The sequence below is a fragment of the Nilaparvata lugens genome, chromosome X (genome assembly GCF_014356525.2).
Source record: "Nilaparvata lugens isolate BPH chromosome X, ASM1435652v1, whole genome shotgun sequence".
NCBI lineage: Eukaryota > Metazoa > Arthropoda > Insecta > Hemiptera > Delphacidae > Nilaparvata > Nilaparvata lugens.
The window spans coordinates 29433537-29455190 of record NC_052518.1 but is presented as its reverse complement, the minus strand read 5'-3'; the positions used below and the strand labels follow the sequence as shown (position 1 = coordinate 29455190).

At 33.9% G+C, this 21654-nt stretch overlaps 1 protein-coding gene and 1 long non-coding RNA gene across 8 annotated transcripts in view; one reads left to right on the top strand and one right to left on the bottom strand.

Annotated features, from left to right (window-relative positions):
- LOC111044471 (calcium/calmodulin-dependent protein kinase type 1) overlaps positions 1-21654 on the top strand; it is a 393028-nt gene that overhangs the window by 301916 nt on the left and 69458 nt on the right. For all 7 annotated transcript variants that reach the window (XR_005573327.1, XR_005573328.1, XM_039443135.1 and 4 more), the window contains one exon: positions 16137-16260. Coding sequence is in view for 5 of the 7 variants with exons in the window: in XM_039443135.1 (XP_039299069.1) it covers positions 16137-16260 (124 nt within the window). In the remaining 2 variants the exon portion in view is untranslated. The remainder of the gene's footprint in view (positions 1-16136; positions 16261-21654) is intronic.
- On the bottom strand, positions 36-3045 carry LOC120354949. The gene is made up of 3 exons (XR_005573329.1): positions 2969-3045; positions 2065-2178; positions 36-173 (listed from the first exon to the last, which is right to left on the bottom strand). It is a non-coding gene; the product is annotated as an uncharacterized LOC120354949 (long non-coding RNA).

The window sequence follows — 21654 nt, the reverse complement described above, 5'->3', positions numbered from 1 at the left end:
TCATTTATCTATGAAGAAAGGTCCTTATTGTGGTGCTCCAGAATACTTTAATCTCTTCCTGTTTAAAGTAGCAATTTTTTGAGCTACATACTGGTTTACGTTACTGCACCTCAATTCAATCTCAATTTTTGAAGCATTCAGATTTTCCTGCAGGATCCGGTGTTTGAACATTTCTAGAACAAATAACAGTTCAAAGTATAAAATCTTAACGAATTAGAAAATAAGGATTTCATTTCCTGAATGAATCTGCTAGCAAATTCATTTAATAACCTAAAAATGTATTTAAATATGTATGACTCTCCCTCTCGTGAAAGGAAAGTCCAAGATAACACAAGAGCGTTTTTTTTTCACGTAAAAATTATGTCCTCACAGTTTTACATTATAACGTCATATTCTGGTGGAAAAGTCGAGAAAACCCCATTTTTTTCACGTGAAAAAAAGGTGGAAATGTTCCAACTTTTCACGTGAAAAGTACGTGAAACTGAAACTTGAAAATAACGATTTTTTTGTGTTTTTACATTTACAGGTTATACTGAACATGTAAAAACTCTCAGAACAGAACATGAATAAAACGCTTTTTTCTAAATTTCTTGTCCCACATTTGGTCATTTCTTTCGCATGAAAAATTCCAAAAAATAACATGAAAATAACGGTTTTTAAAATACATTTTTACAATATTTTATTTTGAAAAGATGGAGAAGGATTACCTTTATAATTCTGAATAAATAACTTTTTCAATTCTTTATTTTTACATTAAAAAACTATAAACCTTATAAAACTTTTGAATAACCACAATATAATGTGAAGTAAATTCTCTACCCTAACTTTACAATAATTTTACACAAAACTGAATGAAAATTAAATTCAACTATAAAGTCCTATTCAGACAAATGGATTTTTCCTAGTAGGTAATATATGCAATCTAACAGCTGGACACTATAATTACAAAAAGAAAGCTCATTTTGATCTGTAATCATTCAACAGCTGACAAATTTCAAATATCTTTCATGTAAGCTTCTTTTTTCAGCTGTTGGACTTTGTATCAGCCATTTGCTTGCATTAGCTTTGCATCACCCATTGGGAAAAAAACATAAATGTCTGGATGGCCAATAGGGAGATTTTTGCTTTAAAAAAATGGTGAAACAACAATAATTTATATTGCAATTGAATTTATTTTCAAAAAAACACAGTCTTCAACCCTTCAATAAGTTGGAGACTGTTGTAGATATAATACTGTAACTTTCAGGATAAGTTATTGGTCGAATTCTCTACCTTTTGACATACAACTGAATTTCAACATCTCATAAGGGGGTGACTTGGGGGTTGTAACTCAAAGATTTTGAATGTAAATACCCATTGTGTATTATCTTAAAAGCCTCCTCAAAACGAGAAAGATGAAATCAATAAAAATCTTCTATGATACTTTTATCCAAAATGGCGGCTGATTGAAGTTTTAGTTTTTAAAGAAATAATTGATAAAATTCAATCAGCCGCCATTTTGAATAGAAGTATCATAGAAGATTTTTATTGATGCCATCTTTCTAGTTTTAAGAAGGCCTTTATAATGATGTATCACACAATGGGTGTTTACATTGAAAATGATTGAGTTACAACCCCTCATTTCTTTACAAACTGTAACTTCAATCAGCCACCTTTTTGGATTCAAGTTTCATAGTACATTTTAATTGATGTTATCTTTCTTGTTTTAAAAAGCCCTTTAAAATAATGTACCACACAATGGGCGTTTACATTAAAAATATTCTAGTTACAACTCTCAAGCCACTATATTATACATTCTGAACCTAGTCAATACCTTATGAAGGGGTTGAAATTCAGTTGTAAATTAAAAGTTAGAGTATTTGACCAGTAACATATCCTGAAAGCTACAGAATTATATCTACAACAGTATCTAATTTATTGAAACGTTCCCATACATATGACTCAACCTGTATGATTACTAACTAATAATGATTAGCACAAGCCTAGAGCTCATGTGGACATCACCCATAGAAAAAATTGTTTGACTTCATATTCTGTTTTAAATTAATCAAAATTGAGACTTACCGTACTTAGATTTCTCTTTGCTGGTAAACCGAGTTTTTGAAGACTTCAGCCAGTCTTTGATTACTGCTTCCATGTCTTTCTCTTTTGTGTTCGAAAATTTCATCACCACAGCTCCTATCAGAGATGAAACAAAAGTTTACTTATAATTAAACATACGGTATCTCAAACAATATTCTTGACTGGAAAATTTAAAAAACACACATGTTTCAAACACAGTCTCACTCTCTCTTATTATATGAAATATATATTGCTAAAATGAGAGGACTAAACCGATAGTTTTTCTTAATTGGAATAATATATAAAGCTGTTAATATAAATAAATGAATCAATTGCTTGCTGGAAAAAGTCTAAATAAAGCCTGCCAGTCCAGAAAACAACTAAATAAATTCTAATAGAAAGCAATTAAATTGTATCTACTAGGCTACTTCAATTCAAAACTATTCAAAGTATAAAATAAAGATATCTTTTAATAATGTTCACTATTCCATTAAAATTCATCTAGTTTTTAGTCATCTAATCTATCAATCCACAGTCATATATTATTGATATTAAGTTAATTTTAATAAGATGAGTGTAGATTAGTTTGTGGTGACTTCAATTACTTCTAAATAAAAAGTTTTGTTACACATTTAAATTTATATGTTCCAGCATAACCCTGGAATGTGTCTGCCTAGAATAATAATCATCTTATTTCCAGCAATGATAAATTTAAGAGACTTTCTTCTTATTATTATTATTAAGTTATGCCATTGGTATTAAGTGCTTTGTTATGGGTTTATGTTATGCGTGGCCTATAATAGTCTTTCAAAAAGATTATCATTTAAATATATAAGTATTTAGACCTATAATAAATTTATTCTTCCATTTTACATTACATCAATAAAAACAAAATCACTCGACTTACCTATAGGCTATTTCTGGATCAAATCACAAAAATTACAAACAACAAAACAACCAACTCATTCCAAAAACCGAAAACCGTTGGTCTGTTGCAAAATGCATTCACCAACCAAACATCCACCGCGCACCGCATCATCCTACTATCGATAAACCCAAAATGTCGATATAATATTATCAATACATCGATAAATAATAATTATCGACTATTAATAATTTATATTATCAAACATCATTTACATCTTTGTTTGGAAATGCATTATTCAAATTACATAATTTAAATGAGTAAAAGCGGAATACAATCCTGATTTCTACATTTTTTAATGCAATAAAATCAGTTTACCCCGGGAAAAAAGTTAGAATTAGTTTGATATATCAATTGTTAAAACTTTGATATTTTCATTTCATAGTATCAATATTATTGATAATATATTGATATTTTCACTCTGTAACTCCCCTTGATGGGGGTTGAAGATATCTTATTATTATTTCAAGGGAGTCATGGGAACTGGATAGACAACAACATTGTATTACCTAAAGAATTTCTCATTTATTATGTCAATTACTTGAAATTTAAAGAACGAAATATGCAGTACATTTTATCAAAATATTATTTCTACAAAAACTACCTGCCAATAAGATTCTGCTAACTAGAAATTTTATTACAACAAGAATTTTACTAATTAGGGTCTCAGCGGGGTGAAAATGTTTTATAAGGAGCTAGAAATTTTGGCACTTACCCACAGCTATCACTCCCACCGTAATCCCAAACCACAGGACACTCACGTATATCATAATGCCGGAAAACTAACTCAACTTTTAGCAATTAGGTATGGTTTTTGATCTGCTCGGTACCTCTGTTGTTTTACGACTGGAGGTTTTCCGTCCGGAAAACTTCCCCCTCTCCACGTCAGTGCGCCAGAAGGCCTAACTGCTGCTATTGGAAGAGTCGGTTCTCACGAGATTCGGCAAGAGGGTACTTGCCAGGTCTGCAGTTTTCCTCTGTGAAAATATCTACAGGCTACCAAACATCCGCCATGTCCTTGCCTTGTGGAGCCACCTCATCCGTGAGAACTAGCAAATATCCCTGAATTTCCTGGTTCTCAGAGTCATTTAGACATAAGTTAGGAGAATCTTATTGTTGCTGCAAAAATACTACTTACTCACTAAATTACAAATACAAATAAATTTATTTCCATTAATATACAAATAAACAATCTAATCAATAAAATGTACATAATATTCAAAAATACAATATATGAAATTTACTACAAATACAAATAAATTGCATTTTTCCTAAATTAACCTACTCAACTATGCGAAACCCATGTTCTAGAGCAGGTGTAGTAGTAATACAATTAAATTTAGAGTGGGGGTGCAAATACATTGGGTAAGTGAGCTCACATATTGTTTGAAATTATGTTTTCTATATTATGTCTTCCAGTTGTTGTGATCCAGTTTTTAACGGTGCATTCAAATTTTCTTGAGTTTTCTATTATCTTGATGTGTACAGGAAGTAAATTGTGGAGTTTTGGTTGTAGGTGATTGAAGTGTCGTTGGTATGTTGCCTTCCTAGCCACGTTCGTGATAAGTAGGCTTCTATTTCTAGTGTTTCTATTTTGAAAGCTTTCTGGGCTCTTGTGCAGTCTGCAATTAATTTCTAGGGACTAGAGTTGTCTTGCATCCATCACACCAAACTCATTGTAGAGCTGGTCTGATGGATGACGAGGTGGCTTCTGCTTAATTATTTTAATTATTAGTTTTTGCACTTTCATAAGGGGGTCGAGGTGAATGTAGTTTGTTCCTCCCCATCCTACAATTCCATAGGTAAGCAAAGACTGAACTAAGGAATAGTAGACCATCTTCATGCACTTCTCGTCAATAATTGTTCTCAGCATTTTGAACTTGAATATTATTTTTCTCAACTTCTTGCAGAGGTGTTGGAAAAGTTGACTGTTAGAAGGTTTTCTGTGGGCTGTCCATGTTGTGTAGCTGAGAAAGTTAGAAAGTGGGTCTTGTCATAGTTAAGAGTGATCAGATTCTGATTTAGCCAATGTGAGATTTTCTGTAATCCAGTTTCATTGGTACTACAGTTTGATTTGAAGTCATATTGATTTGGTGATAAAATATGTTTCTTTTCAAGGAAGTTAATAAGTCATGATTTGATAAATTTCTCAAAAATTTCTGCTAATATATTTAAGAGTGATATTGGTCTATAACAGTTCAAATCTTTCTTGTCCCCTGCTTTAAAAATTGGGTATATAATAGCTTCTTTCAAGCTCTGAGGAAAGGTACCTTATCCTAGGATTTTATTGGCAATCAGTGTTAATGGTCTAGCAAGAGCTATACTGTTCTGTTTGAAGAGCTCTGGTCTGAAGTTATCTGGGCCTGGTGCGCTGTCTGATTTGAGACTGCTGATTATTTTTATCATTTCTTCTTCATCTACAGGTGTAAAAAATATTGTCTCACATACTCTAGTGTTTGTAACTGTGGGTTCGTCTGCAGGTTGTTGATTGTTTAATATATTTTGTGCCAGTTCAGATCCAATATTTTTGAAGAATTCGTTGAAAACTTTTGCAATGTCTTCATCATTCTCTCCCAGTTTCAATTCTCTTCCTTGTACATCCAGTTTTTTGATTTGTGTTCTTGGTCTTTGAACTTCAGTTATTCCACGTATCACCTTCCATGTCTGCTTTGCATCTCTTAAGTTTCCAAACATGTGGGAAAAATATTGTTTTTTTGCTTCTTCTATAACTCTAGTTAATAGGTTTCTGAATTTCCTGTAATATTGGTGTAGTTGCAGATTTGATGTATTATTTCTACATTGTTTGTGAAGTTTATCTCTTCTCCTTATTGATGTTATTATTCCCACTGATATCCATGGCTTGATTTTCTTCTTTCTATGTGGAACGAAGTAAGCTTTCTTACATTCTTTCACGTGCTTATTCATTATAGTGACAAAATCTTTCAATGCGCCTTCAGTACTATCCTGCATGTGAATGGAGTCCCATGTTTCTTCCACAAGCAGTGATGAAAACTTGACTTTGTTGAAGACTTCTCTGTTTTGCTTCTTCTCCTCATTATCAATATCTGTGTTGCTTCTTATTCCTAGAATAGTGATGTAGTGGTCTGTTATTGAGTTTTGAAAAACTATTGGCATCAGGTCTTTTTTTGAAATTCACTAAAATGTGATCCAAGCATGGACGCGAGTAGGCTGTTTAATACAGTGAGCAAAACCAAATTCACTGTGTAAGCTCTCATAATCATGCAGTTGACGATGCTTGTTTGGTTCTATGGTGTTAATATTGGAGTCTTGATCCTCGAACAGATGTCTCATACCGTTGATGAATTCTGTCAAATCTGGGTTGGAAGGTGACCTACGGTATATATTGCAGTAATGACAAATATACTTCCTTGAGTTTCGAGGCGGAGATTTAAACAGTTGGAGTGTCGAATTTCTGGCTCCTCAACTTCAACGTTAATATCAGTTTTAATGTATACAATAACTCCATCATTCTGTAGATGATTCTTCTCTGTTGCATATAGATTGTAGTTACTTATTATGCGTGGAGTTGTATTGCAAGAAATCCAGCATTCTGTTAATACAATTACATCAAAGTCACACTGTAAGTCCTCTAATTGGATCAGGAACTCGTGAACATTCTTGTTGTAAATTCTGATATTGAAACTAATTATTCTCAGGTTGAACTGTTCCAAGCCATCAAACACATATTTAGGATCCAGGGTTGCAATATCATTTATATCATCTGAGTCAAGCTCTTCTACTAGATTATTCATCAATTTTACAATGTTTAGTATTGGCTTCTCCTTCTAAGTTTTTTATGTTACATACCAAAAGCTCTTTTTCTGTCCTGTCCTTCACTCTATCAATAATATCCTGTACTGTATCATTGTAGCCTGTTGTAAGATATCTGAAGCTTTCTGTATGACTGGATATTGCGACAATAGCGTGTGATACACTGTTATAAATTTTATTGTCTCTTGTGTCAATCCTCACTAACACTACATCCTTTGATGTGAGCCCCTGCGCTTCGTGAATTGTGTTAATTCTTTGGGACTTATATTCCTTCATGCGATCAGTGAGAATTTTCTTCTCCTTTTGTGTAAATGTAAGGATTAGAGTATCTTCCTTCAGCTGATGAGTTTCGCCGTTTTTGAAAGTTGGAAGTATTGATCTCACTTGGGCGTTCTTTGTGCTGATTCCTGGGTAGAATGATTGAAGTGCAAAACAGACATCCACTGGACACCGCTTAGTTACTGTTATTTATTCTTCCGGCTCACAGAAATCTGAAATTTTGTTCCACTTGGTAACTACTTGTGATCTCTCTATATATGGAATCTGGTTAGAGTCACCCACAACTATTATTTCCACTGCTCCACTTAATTCTGCAATAAAGCCAATGTAACCTGCATGCATCATTAGCCCCTCATCAATGTATACTTTTTCATATTTCTTGCCTGTATTATTGATAATATATAATGATACTGTCCTGTAGTCTGTTCTAAGCTGGATAGGTGTGTTATGACTGGCGTATTGTGCTGAGACTGAATCTCTTATATCCTTTATGCTTGCTCTAGTTTGAGTTAAAACTAAATCTTTACCTGGAGAGTGCTTTCGTATTATATACGTAGATTTTCCACAACCAGGCACTCCTTCTATCCAACTGATTTGCGGGAATTTGGGCTTCTTGATGTGAATTTTATTAATTCTACTTATTAGCTCGCCATCTAGCATATTTTAAAATGCTCTGTATCTCTAGTGACTGATTTGTATTTTTCAGTTGTTTTGAACTTATTCTCCTCTTCTAAGAATTCAACATATTTGCCTCCTTCTTCTAGACTGTATCACATTCGGTATAGAGTGTTTGTTTCTAATAGAACTTTTTTCATTTCATTACCAAATATGTTCATATCTTTCCTTTTTACTCCATCAATTGCTCTACTTGTCACGTCATGACATATACCATTGAGAATCTGCTTGTAGATTTTAGCATTTTCAGCATCAGCCTTTTCAAGGAGGTTACGAAGGTCTATCATTGTATTAACATATCTTTTGTACTTTGACACACCCTCGAAAAATCCAGCAGGATACTCTGTAGCATTATATTGACTTGGTATTTCTAAGTAATTGATATTTCTAATTCCTTGATTGTAGAATACAAAACGTTGGGCTTCATTCTCCAATACAGAACTCAACATACTTATTGCCGGTATATCTTGGATTGCATTGTTGAAAATATCAATTCCTACTATTAAGGGGTAATTAACTAAACTCCAACTGTTCAGAAGAGCAAGTGTATTAAAGAATCTCTGATGAGCTTGTTCGCTTGTTTCTATAATGAATACTTGACAATTAGATTTTCCAGAGAAAACTTTTATATACTCTGCTTCAGTGTTAGTAAGTTGTTGCCATTCATTCAGATCAATTTTCGAGCATTTTAAAAATTTTGAGAGCCCCTTAGATAACAGCATGCTGTTGCCTTCCTTGCATGCAAAAGAAATAACTAAATCTACATATTCTCCATAATTATAAACAAGATTAGTTCTAATTTTTGGGGTTTTTACAGTCATATTGAAATTTTTCAATTTGTTGAGCATCTCACATATATTTCTACTATAGGTATTATTCATATTATTTTGTGCTACAATAGAAACTTTTTGTTTACTGAAGCGTTGCACGGTATCATGAAAAAAGTTTTTAATACCCATAGTCGGTCTTTTCAACTAGTTTCCTCAATGCTTTTTCATATTCTGGACAGCTTTTGTCCCTAACTTTGTGGTTTGATGGATATTTTTGTTTTTTTTTTTGCAATAAGCACATACTTCTTTCTTGTTTTTATTTGTACATGCCTTGATTTCACGACCAGTTTGCGCACAGTGGCTGCATGTGTTTTGTTGCTGATTACAGTGACGGCCAATATGATTTAATCCTTGGCAGCGGAAGCATCTACTAACAGACACATAGTCCTTAACGTTGCTCAAAGACCAATCTACATATACTTTCCTCTACATATTTTTGAGTCTGTTCCTTATATCTGCTACACATTCCAACACCCAATTAACCTGATTTTCGTCTTTTGGACCAATCTTGAAAATTGGCTTGAATGAATTTTTGAATTGCTCGATCTGCATTGAATCTTGCAGATTCCTATTATAAACTTCGTTGACTAATTATTCCTTACTCAGCTCGGCAGGGACGAATTATATATTTTCTCACTAAAGTCCAACTACGGAAATTATTATTCTAATATCAGAGTCTTTTCTCCTGAAAAATCTTAAATCTAAAACACGAAAAAATCAATGAATAAATAAGTAATCAAATACTACCCATTTCACACTACCCCCTTCTTCGCAAAAGGGTGACTATCCCTCCCGATTGCTTCTCACTTCATACTTTTGATTGCTTTTCCCTTCACACTTGCCACAATAACACTTTGCTGTACTGCACTGATTGAGCGGTGTCGACCAAAGGGATGGAGTTGTTTGCTGGTGGAATCGCAGTTGGGGGCGCTGAGTTGAGCGGCTTGGCTGGTGAAGGTACTTAACTGTTGCCAGTTCCGGGCGTGCTGGTCAGAGCACGCGCCACCATCGTGTAGTGAAGTTGGCGTGCGACCACACACCAGAAGTAGCACCTCTCGTACAAGCAGTAGGCTCCCAACAGCCCCAGGAAAAGGAGTGTCAGTCGTCCGCAGATGAACTTCATGGTGTTGTCCTCGGCTGACGTCGGTTGCAGCTCCTCCGTCTGCTGCACAGCATACATGAGATTGGAGATAGCTATCTCATCCACGTCCATCTGTCCAGGGGAGAGTTGGCCTCCTTGTCGCTCTCGTATGCTCGTTGTCTCCTTGTAACTCTGGTGTTCACTGAAGAGTAGAGCTGAGACACGATGGATGGATAATAGTGTCTGTGGCTGATTAAGGCCCGATTTCACCAAACACCAAACCAACAGTTTAACAAAATGAAATCTGCTGTTTGGCCGTAAAAGACAGAATCGAATTTCACCACACTCGTTTAGGGTCACGTGACTCCGAAAACTCCAGTTCAAACTTACCGGCCAAGTTTGGTCGGTTAGCCTTCGAAAACGGGCGATTATAACCTATAAACAGTTTTATATCGCACTACTTTCGCGTTTTCGTGTAGCCTACTGTAATCGTAAAGAGCTGAATGTTAGGTCACACACACTCATGTATTGACATTTCAAATGTTGTTCAATAGTCAGTTGATTATTTTGATATTGTTGGATTTAGTTATAAGTTTGTTAGTTAATTCATTAGGTAGTAGTTTATTAAAATTGTTGAATTCGCTTCCTATTTTTAACCAATCCAACAGTTTCAATAATTTATTAAAAGTAATAAGTCTTCTTACATTCAATAATATTAAAATGTTTTTCTATTAGATCAATCAGAACTGTTCATATATATATGCAGAGGCTCCCCAATCGTTTTCCCACTCAACGTTTTCTCCATGAGTTTCTTATTAAACTACCTAATATATATAAATGACCCAATTAAAACTAATTAACAGATAAAAACGAATAAATTTTCGATTACAAATAATACCTATAGCTAATTTACAACACCGGAAAAACTATAGAAACAAGAAAAAGGCAACTTATACGTATATGTATGACTGTTTGGTTTGCAAGGGCATTTTTCCAAGTGTATTGAAAAACATTAAGGTATTACTTGTACATAAAAAAGGCGATAAAAAAACTTCTGACCATCAATTATTGTACCTGTGATATCCAAAGTATTCAAGGCCATAATGCAAGACCAGATATCAAGTCATTTTGAAAGCTTTGGTATGTTTACTGAAAAACAATTTGGCTTCAGGCCATGTAATGAAGTTACAAGACTAGTAAATAGTGTTGTTGATTATTTGGATAAGGATCTTTCTGTTAGCTTTAGGTCATATGCTGGTATGTCTTACGATACGGTACTGGCATAACATACTTGGTAGCAAACTTTCTTATTATGGCTGCAATTCTGAATGAATCGATCTCGTTATGTCATATTTAAAAGACCGCAACCAGATTTTTTACAGAGATTGTCAGTTCTCTAAGGGCAGGAAGGATCGGTATAGGGTCACTCAACGCTCCATACTTGGAACAATACTCATTAATAGCCTATATTTTAATGACATAATTTGTAACATAGAAGGTACTCATAAAGCAGGATTACTTTTTGCTGATGATTTTAATCTCAAAGTTAGTTGTAAATCCAAAACAGGAGTACAAAATTTTCTAGATGATAGCTCTGTACTCCTTAATGATTCATGTGAATAATGAAATCTCTCATTGAACCTAGAAAAAACTAATATTATGTCCACTTACAATAGATATTCAATCATCTATTCAGAAATAGGAATAATATCAGAGCTCAAAAGCTCAGGATCACTACTTTGCAAAAAAATCTTGGGTATACATCTGTCTTTAAGTATACATCACTTGTGTATACTTGACAATTCTTTACTACTAGGAACAATCAAATCATTGTCTCTTGCATTCTTCAGAAGAAAATTGAAAACTACTGAAAGCCTAAATTTTATATAGCATACAAGAATTTTATGTGATTGACTAGACCAAATATTTGCAGACTAGTACTATTATGTATTATCTAGTACCTATTATTGACGTTTGTAAATGCATTGTTAACATTTAACAATGTCTTTATCAAAGAAGATTCTTATTCGTATTGAATGTTAGAACAACAATCTACGAGAGCACAACAAAGTTTTTAGGTTATAAAAATGACGTCAAGTGGGTTCACTGCCTTCACAATACCCCAAAACGACGGTTTCGGAATCTTTGGTCAGTTTGTGCTGGTGAAATCCGTCAGCATTCAAAACTTCTGTTCAGCCAGGAACCACAGTTTCGAAACCGGCGGTTTCAGAAACTTTGGTGAAATTGGGCCTAATCTAACAATTCTATTTCCATCTAAGATCTGATTATAATAAAGTAATCAACATTCACTTTCGCAATTAAATCTATTTTTCAATTCAAATTTTCTATTATTTTCTTGTTTCTAACAGTGAATTTTGTCCCATGACTCCGATCTGGTTTGATAGACATTTTTGCAGTCTATCCCACCAAACGCCACCACTTTTGTAACCGCCCTTGATGGGGGTTGAAGATATCTTATTACTACTTCAAGGGAATCATGGGAACTGGATAGACAACAACATTGTATTACCTAAAGAATTTCTCATTTATTATGTCAATTACTTGAAATTTAAAGAACGAGATATGCAGTACATTCTATCAAAATATTATTCCTAAAAGAACTACCTGCCAATAATATTCTGCCAACTAGAAATTTTACTACAACAAGAATTTTACTAATTAGGGTCTCGGCTGGGTGAAAATGTTTTATAAGGAGCTAGAAATTTTGGCACTTACCCCCAGCTATCACTTCCACCGTAATCCCAAACCACAGGACACTCATGTATATCATAATTCCGGAAAACTAACTTAACTTTTTGCAATACGGTATGGGTTTTGATCTTCTCGGTACCTCTGTTGTTTTACGACTGGAGGTTTTCCGTCCAGAAAACTTCCCCCTCTCCACGTCAGTGTGCCAGAAGGCCTAACTGCTGCTATTGGAAGAGTCAGTTCTCACGAGATTCGGCAAGAGGGTACTTGCCAGGTCTGCAGTTTTCCTCTGTGAAAATATCTACAGGCTACCAAACATCTGCCATGTCCTTTCCTTGTGGAGCCACCTCATCCGTGAGAACTAGCAAATATCCCTGAATTTGCTGGTTCTCAGAGTCGTTTAGACATAAGTTAGCAGAATCTTATTGTCGCTGCAAAAATACTGCTTACTCACTAAATTATATATTTTCTCACTAAAGTCCAACTACAGAAATAATTATTCTAATATCAGAGTCTTTTCTCCTGAAAAATCTTAAATCTAAAACATGAAAAAATCAATCAATAAATAAGTAATTAAATACTACCCATGTCACAACTCGATACCATAGTAATGGTGGCAATTTCAAAATTATTGTTACAGTATTGACAATGTAACTGTTATTAAAACATTTGATATTTCAGGTGGAGATTAATGATTTCTTATGAGGGGACATTTGTGCTTGACACTGAAATAATGTTGGAAACGATAAAATGGTAGGATGTTATTATTTGAATTGAACCCCAAAAATCATTTGAAAGTCTCTGTGAGTAATTCTGGATACTGCATGATTTTCCCCATAAACTGTGATTTTATTTGAAAAAGTTATATAACTTTTCCAATTTTTGATAGAATCATTTTAAATTCTAGGAAAAGGTTGATAATATGAAAAGAAACGTTCATGATTTTTTTCAGAATTTTTCATGATCAAATACTATTTTTTAAAATTTTAAATGTCAGTAGCACGTTAATGGCACATCTGACCGGATTTTCTCATAGGAAAAAAATTGCTGGAAATTTACTTCTACACCTGAATCAGTCATCAAAAATACATTGTTTCGGGAAAATTGAAAATCTGCCAAAATTATTCAACTGCAAGTTTTCAACTGTATTTAAAATTACTGCAAAAGGTCTATAAATCGTAAACGGTGCATTGTAGACGATTTTTGAAAGAGACAAAAAGTGTTGGAAATTCATTTCTACACCCAAATCAGTCATCAAAAATACATTGTTTCGGGAAAATTGAAAATCTTCCAAAATAATTTAGGTTTCAACTGTATTTAAAATTACTGCAAAAGGCCTATAAATCATTAACGGTGCATTGTAGATGGCATGTCTAACTGGATTTTCTCATAGGAAAAAAGTGCTGGAAGTTTACTTCTACACCCGAATCAGTCCTCAAAAATACATTGTTCCGAGAAAATTGAAAATCTTCCAAAATTATTAAGTTTTTATAAATACTGCAAAAGGTCTATAAATCGTTAACGGTGCATTGTAGACAATTTTTGCATATGCCAAAAAGTGATGGAAATTCATTTCTGCACCCGAATTGATTAACAGAAAGCTTAAAGTGAGACTTTTTGGAAAACTCAGAAAATTTTCCATCAAAAGTTTAATTGGCTTGAAATTTTTTTATCTCGATAACGGTGTGTTGTAGACGATTTTGCAACAGATAAAAAGGGGTGTAAATTTGATTTTACATCCGAACTGTTGGCCAGAAAGCCTAAATTGAGAGTTGAAAAAATGTTTGATTTTCAGTTTTAACATTTTCACTTTTTATTCACGTGAAAAAACGTGATTTTCACATTGTGTGTTGACATGGGTTATATCATCCTGAGAGCTCAGAAACCGGTCCTTATTGATATCAATGAAGATTTAATATAATCAATAGATGCTCATTGACTGTATTTACCATGATGTCTATTTGTTTGTATTTACTTCTAATGATACCCATTTACTTTTATTGATATCACTAAAAGTTCAGTGATAACAATAGATTTTCATTGACTGTATTTACCATTATTTCTATTGATATCCATGAGCACCTATTGTTATCACTGAACGTACAGTGATATCAATAGAAGTTCATTGACTGTATTTTTCCGTGATATGTATTGATATCCTTGAGCTTCTATTGATTTCCATGAACATGTATTGATATCCATGAGCATATATTGATATCAATAGAGTTTTTCTATAGATTATTATGGATCTCTTCCACTAGGGTACCCATTCTTGAAACAAATAATTTCAAATTCAGTAACTCATAAAATTCTAAGGATACTACACTCTTCACGGTATTGTTGATTAAATAAGGAAAATGTTCTCAAAATATATATTTTTGATAAAGTTATTCAATTGTCAATGAATAACTGGAATTTAGTTTCAGACTTTTTTTGAAAATGGAACAGCTTTTTCAAAAAATTACACCTTAAGGAGTTTTTACTGTCACCAGTAATAGTACCCAAATCGATATGCACAGACTTTTGAGAACAGTTTGTAAATAACATTGTTCATTGGATAAAATATTATTTAACAAATGATTCGTTTTTATGAAAGGTGGTGGGTTCTGAAGTTCTGATTCAATCATTATCATCAATATATCGTATTGCGAGTATACACATGACACTACCTATTTAGCCTCTCTCTGTCACAGTCCCTGATGATTAATGACACTCAAGTCCTTCCATTCATAGTGTCTGCCTATCCTTATTGTTATTCTGAACAATGGATCGCTCAGTGGACTATTCTTACCCGAATCGCTCATTGGACGACACCGGCAATAGAAGATTGACCACTTTACTGACTATTCAAAGACTTTGGTAGGAATTGAAAATGCTCATTGATAGATAGTTTCAATCTCGAGAAATAATGATGTATTGGGCTTTCGTGGAGTTCCATTCATGCCTCTGTGATTAAATTGATTCCAATTGATTCGAAAATGGGACAAGTGAAGGAAGCCTAACCTACTTTTTGTACTGTGTTATCACCTAAATTTGAAAAGGAGAAATAACAAAAAGATTGCCTTGGTATTTTATCTACCAATGTTTTCACATCAGTGTTGTTTCTTAAATAAGTGAATGAAAATTGAATGAATGTATTCGATAGAATTATTTTCAATCCTATAGTGTTGACAATTTTAGCTCAAATATAAATAAGGTAATCACAGTACAAATGAATCATCATAGTTGAATAGATACCAAAATCAATCATATATTAATATTGATGGCTGACCAGACTGTATGTTCTCAGTACAATGGAGGGAATTTAAAAATGGAGATTTAATTAGACAGATTTGATTTAATTTTAAAATGGAGATTTATTTTTAGCTCAAAAATATTCATGACGAGATTACAGCTTTTTGTTTATTTTTCTTGAGTTTTATTTTTCTACAGTTACCTGAAATGAGCACTCTTGCACTCTTACAGAGCGCTTAACAGGTACCGTGTCTGTAGGTGTAAATGATAATTAACTGAGCATAGTCATTTTCATGGAATTTCACATTGAATCCCACAAAATGAATTAAATTTCTACTTATGAGATTGAAAAAATTATCTTGAATTTCTGACTTCTTGACTTATTTTTTCCAATAATTATGATCTTGAATATTATCATTTCACGAGGTTGTTTTTCAAATTGTAACTTCTTCATTTCGATGGTTAAAACGGCATAACATCAAACTTAAATGTTGTAATTAAACTTCACAAATTGAACACTTTGTAATATATTATTCGCATGTTTTTGCAGCCTGAAAATCTACTCTACTATAGCCCAGATGAGGACAGTAAAATAATGATTAGTGATTTCGGTTTATCGAAGATGGAGGACTCTGGCATCATGGCTACAGCATGTGGTACACCCGGGTATGTCGGTAAGTAATAGGTTTCATTTCTAGATCTATGAAGTAAGTGAATAAGTAATTACTGTACTCACTTAGTAAAATTATTAAGTAAATTACCCTGGAAAGTAAATGAAATCATATCATATTAGAATAGTGGAGACAAAAAGACTGATTTTCACAAAGATGTCTATCATCATAGATTCATAGGAACATTCTTTTAAATCAATCTTCAAATCATTGAACAAAAATAATAGAAGCATTTAGAATACTGTCTTAGTAACGGTGAAAAAATTTTTAAAACATTTCATTTATAATTAATGTACCTTGTCCAGGGGTCACCATTTTATTATTCATTATTTTCCCCCGCAAGTCTGCAATTTCAGTCTGCGTCTCCCCCCTGTGGGCACCCCTGCCTTGTCAGTGCAAAGTGTGTTCATCTTTGTCCAGGTATCCTTTGACATTGAAATAGGAAGGTCGACAATGTATATAACGGCACTGAGCTGTCTGAATAATCCCACAAAGAGAAAATATGATTTGGTACAGTGAGGCATGTGAATGGAGATTACACAGTTCAAGCAATGTACAACATTTTGTAACTTGTTGGCAATCCAATTACAACTAACTTATTCGGCATATCGTACTCTGCAAAACAAGAAGCGTCTGAGGTTCATATAATTATAATTATTATGACTCCGTATGGTTCATAGCCCCGATTGCAAATAACATTTTTATTTATGTATCAATCCATTTAGGAAGCTATCGAAACTGATTTTCTAACTCAACAATTCTATTGTTATTAAATATCTTAAAATTATATCACTTGAAAATGGCATAAATGTCCGAAACATGTTGTGATAAAATTTTTTAAAAAAGGGTACTGAGATTTTTATTTTCTTTATATCTATATTACAAGTAGCCCTATACAGAAAAGAGATAAATATCTTAATATTGGATAGATATAATATTATACCTGTGATGGCAACCTCATTGACAGAGAGGCTGGTTCAGTTCTTTGTTTGTGGACTATATTTACTGAAACAAGAATTTTGTTGTCTGGCAGTGTGGCTGGGTGGAACAATAACTAATTCTAAGACTAGCATACTTCACCTTATTTTATTGTTCTCGTCCTTACTGCCAGGACTCGAGTGGAGCACTCGACGACACTAGTGGCTCATGGATCACATCACGACACGACAGCATACTGAGTTCAACAGCAATTTATTGTAAAGAGCAATAGATTCAACTACACACCGAAGTTTGCTCGTCCAAATGCAGGCGGTAACTGGTGCTTGTGCTACTGCATTGTCCACCATTCTCCCCCTCATCATACAATGATGGTTAGACAACAGATTATACGACATGTTATACAAAATATTATATAACACTTCAGATAGATCAAAAGGGTGGACGTCTGGGTGTCAGCCAATCATCTGGTCATACCGTCAGGATGTCACCTTTAAAACTGGCTCTTGAGGTGACCGGCTGTTGCCGATAACTTGTCAACTCTCTAAGGAGGTGCCATGCAGACGGGATGACCAGGTGACGCTAAGGTGTGAAAAATGTTGTGTGTAAAGTGATTGGAAATTACGCCAAAAATAAACCTGAAATCGGAGTTTTCCAGCCTGTTATGGTCTTATTCTTTGAAATTTGATATATAAATTATGAAGAGACGTCACAATACACGTATCAAACACTTTCAAGTTTAAAGAGAAATCTGGGAAAAAGAAATGAAAAACTTGATATAAGTTCCCTGCACCCAAAATCAGCAGGTTCTAGCACAATTTTCCGACATTTTTCTGCGTTTTATCAGCTCTTTTGAGGAAAAATAATCAGAAAATATTGAAAATTAAGTACGGTACAGATGTTCAGCTAAGTTGTGAAAATGTCTCTTTTGTCCAGTTTCTCATTGCGTTTTATAGATTTATCAAGTAAATTGGAACTGGAAAGGGTTCGATATGTATGTATTGTGAGTTCTTCATCACAAATTTCAAAGAATTCGACTGAAGTACAATAATTCTCCTTGTATATGTACAGGGTCTGTATAATAAGTAACCAGACTGATCTCAGGAAATTTTTTATGGGCAAAATATGTACAATTTTTCATTAGATATCTTCAAAGTGATCCCTATTGGAGTCGATAACACGCTGATACCGGATTTCAAATCCCTGAACGCTCCCTGGAAGTCGGCAACCTCTATGCTGTCTAGAGCTCTCGTCGTAGCACGTTGAACGTTCTCCAGTGTCCCGAACCGCGTCACCTTAAGTTGTCTCTTGATCTTGGGGAACAAAAAGAAGTCCGGTGGTGCCATATCCGGGCTGTTAGGAGGATGTGGCACCGTTACCCTTGACTGTTTGGCCAACTGCTCGGTGACGAGCAGGCAGGTGTGCGATGGAGCATTGTCGTGATGGAGGATCCACGAATCGGCAATTCCCGGACGGACTCAATGAACCCGGGCGGTTAGTCGACGGAGCACCTCTATAGTACAGACGAATGGAAGCCAAGACCACAGAGTATGTAGTAAAGACGAATGGAGGAAGAAGGATAACAGATTGAGGGGAAGCCATTATGGGTTACAAGCGGGAGATTTAAAATATGAGTGGGTTATTCATAAGGAAAGGGGCAGATTATGAATTAATAGAAAAAAGGAGATTTTTTAATCAAATTTGAAATTTCCAGCTTGTGACCCATAGTGGCTTCTCCTCAATCTGTTATCTTTTTTCCTTCATTCGTCTGTTCTACATGCTTTGTAGTCTTGGCCGTTGTCGTTGGCTGGCTGAAAAGTTATGCTAATATATCAAACGGGTACATCCGATAAGCAGTTCCACTTACTTGCTGACGTTTCGCCAATATAACAAATGACATTTCCTTTCAATTCCTTTCTCCAATTTTAGTCTAATTGTTTTTTCTTTTTTGATTTCTAATTTTAAATCTCCTCTTCTCAATCAATTCATAAGCTACACCTTTCCTTATTCATAACCCACTCAAATCTTAAATATCCCATTTGTAACCGCCCCCTAAATACCCCATAATGTCCCCTGAATCTGTACCCTTCTTCTCTCCATCCGTCTGCACCGCGTAATCTGTGGTCTCTGCTGCTACAATTGACTCTCCGTGCGTACTCTGTGGTCACGACTGTTTGATTTGAAACTGTACCCACTCACTGCTCGGTTGAGGAAGGAAACTCAGTTTCCGAAAATTTCCGTTTCTAATGTAAGTTTTCAAGTGTTTTCAATCTATTTATGTCGTGTGTCTCCTGTTTTAATTTATATTACAAACTTTAAAGTGTTTTCTGGTATGTGATATATATATAATAAAAATTAAAACAGGAGACACAAGACATAAATATATTGATAGATTTATATTACAAATTTTAAAGTGTTTTTTGGTATGTGATATATATATAATATAAATTAAAACAGGAGACACAAGACATAAATAGATTGAAAACACTTAGAAACTTTCATTAGAAACGGAAATTTTCGGAAACTGAGATTCCTTCCTCAACCGAGCAGTGAGTGGGATTGTATATAGATATATATATATATATAATAAAGACCCACTGATATATATTATCTATAAAGACCCATAATATAATGTAATAATCTTTTTATAATAATATATAATCTTTATGAAAAATATATAATAATCTTTTTAAAAATAATAATAATCATTATATGTATATAATCTTTAGAGGAAGGAATCTCAGTTTCTGAAAATTTCCGTTTCTAAGTGTTTTCAACCTATTTATGTCTTGTGTCTCCAGTTTTAATTTATATTACAAACTTTAAAGTGTCTTCTGTTATGTGCTCTCTCTCTCTCTCTCTCTCTCTCTCTATATATATATATATATATATTTATATATATATATATATATATATATATATATATATATAATATATATATATATATATATATATATATATATATATATAATTTATTCATTTTAATACAATCATTCAGACACAATTTCTAGAAAAGTAGCCCACCACATGTTTAAGTCTAAAACGGTTCTAGTTCTAGACAACAGTTATTTTTATCTAACTTTCACATTTCTAAGTTACTCTTTAATTTTAGTCCAGTCAAATAAAGGTTATGGAGGGAAAAGCTGGGAAGACAATTTTTGACCCCCCAGTTCTGTTTAGGGTAGTAAGGAGGGAACATATTGTGACAAATAGGTTCATGGACAGGAAGGTGCTGGGCAGGGGAATGAGCGAAAGTTCCAGAAGATGGAACAAAGGGACATGAGTCACATTGTCTTCAGCTGAATGTGGCCAGCCACTCCCCCTCTCTGTTCCTCTCAATTCATCTCACCCACACCTATTGTCATTTAGAAAAGACACCAGTAGTAGGTTTGGGACTTCTGGAGAATTCAAGAACATTCTTTGGAACTTGATTGACAGGTGGTAAACAAGGAAGAGTCTCTGGAATGGTCTAGAAAGTTCGACTCTTGTATTAAAAAGGGACAACTTGGACATGTGAATCAGAGTTGAGTATTGAGTTGACAGTGAATGGATACAAGCAGCTAGTGAAGGGACAGTGAACTTATAGTGTTTTGATCAAGTGAACTCTGTTTTTGCGGTATTTGAGTTCGGTGAAGTTAAAAAGTCTGTTCATCAGTGAAGTCAGTGTTTGCTAATCTTGTAAGAGTAAGAATAACGTTTGTTCTGTTAAAGTGTAAGTTAATGTTTACTGTGAATTAATGGACTGTTGATTGACTATTAGCTGATTGTACTTTAGTAAGTGATAATTGAATTACATAGTAAGTCTTATAATCAAATTTGAGTTTAGCAAACAACATTGTTATCTGTGTATTTTCAACTGTTTAGTTTAGTCTGTGCCATCAAGTATTAGTGAAAATCGATTCAATAAATTTCAGTATATTCTCATTTGTAGTTTCACTCAAATAAATCCTGAAGGAACCCTGTTGAAAACGTCACAATATCAAAAGTCCCCACCCCTACCACCTGTTCTAAGTGGGTGGGGGTGGTTCAAAGGTACCATTTTTTGTTTTCTCACATATAACTTGAAAACTATGTAAATTAAGGACTTGACTGTCATATAACAAATTAAAGCTTTCATAATTTCCTACAATATTCATCCCTCAACTTTTTTTATATCTCCTCCAGTTCTCAAGATATCTGCTCTCGAAGTTGTGATATTTTTGAAAGAAGCATTTTTGCCTCCAATTTTTGTATATTTTTGCTCTTATAACTTTTTAAAAATCGATGGAAAAAATCCATGCTTATCATGAGCTTATAGAATATTGAATTCTCTTCAGTTTGATTTATAATTTCACACTTTCCCTACAACTGTTGCAGCAGCTTTAGTATTGAGTGTGAAATCTCCAGTTGAATGAAAAAGACTAAGAAATTGTCAAAAACCACAGATTTATTGATACTTAGAAAGACCGGTTTCAGTTATTA